The sequence below is a fragment of the Leptonychotes weddellii genome, unplaced genomic scaffold, assembly GCF_054177405.1.
Source record: "Leptonychotes weddellii isolate Sample4059 unplaced genomic scaffold, ASM5417740v2 HiC_scaffold_20097, whole genome shotgun sequence".
Taxonomy (NCBI): domain Eukaryota; kingdom Metazoa; phylum Chordata; class Mammalia; order Carnivora; family Phocidae; genus Leptonychotes; species Leptonychotes weddellii.
The window spans coordinates 1314-3362 of record NW_027787284.1 but is presented as its reverse complement, the minus strand read 5'-3'; the positions used below and the strand labels follow the sequence as shown (position 1 = coordinate 3362).

Below are 2049 nucleotides of genomic sequence, written 5' to 3'. Positions count from 1 at the left end.
GACCAGTCCCCGTGGCTCAGGGCAGAGAGAAGACGGTGCAGCCTCATCGGGGTGTCCAGGCCCAGAGGCCACTGGCTGAGCTGGACTCTCTTGCCTCTTTCCATCAGCTGGAGAGAGAGGCCAAGCAGACTGCAGCGGTGAGGCCCCTCCGCCTGCCCACCGGCAAGACCCGGGTGCGGCCAGGACAGGTGTGCAGTGTGGCCGGCTGGGGGCAGGTCTCAATGAGCTCTTTAGCAACCACTCTGCAGGAGGCGTCGCTGGAAGTACAGAAGGATAGGGAGTGTGAATTCCTCTTCCGTGGCTATTACAACAGGGCCACCCAGATTTGTGTAGGAGACCCGAAGAAGATGAAGACCGGCTTCAAGGTCAGGCTTCCAGCATCTACCTAGACAGGCCCCAGGAGAGAGGAACTTGGGGCGGTCCAGGGTGTGGGAGTGGCCATATCTTCTTGCCTCAGCCTGAGAGCTTGGGCAGCTGGGTTCACAATCCAGTCTTCAGTTTTTCCCCAAACGGGTTGGGATGGAGGGGAGGAAGGATCTGTCATCCCAAGCAGCATCCCTCCCACCCGCCCCCCCTCCACCACCACCCCCGAGGTTCCCTGAGGATTGGAGACAAAGGTTTGGCCTGGGTAGAGCTGGAGAGAACAGTCATTGCCAGGCTGGAGCCCAGGGACTGAGAGAGGGGACAAGGCCTGCCCTGGGCCCAATCTCCCATGCCGCCCCCTAACACAGACCACCCATCCCCAGCGCAGCAGGGAGGGCAGGACCACCGGGAGGCCAGCTCAGTCCTTCCTCTCTCTGCCCACAGGGGGACTCCGGAGGCCCCCTCGTGTGTAACAACGTGGTCCAGGGGATTTTCTCCTATGGAAAACCAGATGGGACCCCTCCAGGGGTCTTCATGAAGGTCTCCCACTTCCTGCCCTGGATAAAGAGAACAATGAAGCGCCTCTAACAACAGGCATGAGACTGACCTCCCTCTGTGCTTGGCCATCTTTTCTGGGGCAGAGGCAAGAATCCCTTGGGGCTGGGGGGTGGAGGGTAGGGATGGCAGGGCCATAATAAATGGATCTCTGGAGTGAATATGACTGAGGTCTTATTTATTCACTGAACCACTTCCGGTATGAAGCAACACTGTCCCAGGCAGTCTTCTGCTGCCAACTCCGGGCTTTGCTGCCTCCTTTCTCCCCCAGCCCTCCGCCCTCCCTAACCCCTATGCTGCCTAGCTTCTCATCAATTTCTCAATTACACCTCCTTGGTGCTTAGCCCTCTGCAAAGGTTCAACCTAAACTTTATTATAGAAGGACAATCCTCTCTCCCCAAAAAGTATCACCTCTGGGCCTTAGAAATTTCTTCTCTAAGCCAACCACCATCACCAACCCAACAATTTGGTCAGTAAAAAGGGGGTAACTCTAGGGACCCAAGAGGCCAGGGGGCCATGTCACGGGCACTCAGTTTCCTGTTTCCAGGGCCTCTCTCTCTGCCGCAGGGGACAGCCTGGCCTGGCCTCAGGACCCCAACTCCCCCTGCTGGCAAGCTGGGTTACGGCAGCTTTGTGAGCCAGAGGGCTCTGGGCTGCAGACCATCCTGGATCAAATGTAATCTCTCTCCCCAGGTACATGACTGGCTCTGTCCCTGCCATTGGGAAACTTAATGAGAAATATCTCCTAAATGCCCCTTCCACCTCCTTCCACCAAGCAGTTCAGGTTTGGCACAAATGGATCTGTATTTAGAATCCACGAGAAAGCCTGTCTTGAAAATAATTAAAATCCCTGAATTATATCTGTATCACACATTATAGTTTCACATGCATGACTTTGGTTCCAAAAGGGCAATGTGAAATTGGAAGAAAGTTGGAGACCCACAGGTCCTGAGATGTCCAAATCTATGCACGGTAGAGGCCACGTCCTGAGGTGAGGAAGGGGCGGGGGGGGTAGGAGGGAGCGGCAGCCTTATTTTTATTTCACAGGTAGAAGGCATGAACTGCAGTCCACAAACCCATGAAATGCCACATTTCAGGTGCAAGATAGTTCATTGTGACCAGATAACCTTA

The 2049-nt window shown here is 55.2% G+C and overlaps 1 protein-coding gene across 1 annotated transcript; it reads left to right on the top strand.

The window, feature by feature from the left end:
* Nucleotides 1–8: 8 nt before the first annotated feature.
* Nucleotides 9–1079, top strand: LOC145718694 (granzyme H-like; the record flags this gene model as incomplete). Its single annotated transcript, XM_081810205.1, has 2 exons — nucleotides 9–365; nucleotides 808–1079. Coding segments are annotated over 2 exons (501 nt in total), but the record flags the coding sequence as incomplete, so codon positions are not given.
* Nucleotides 1080–2049: the final 970 nt, after the last annotated feature.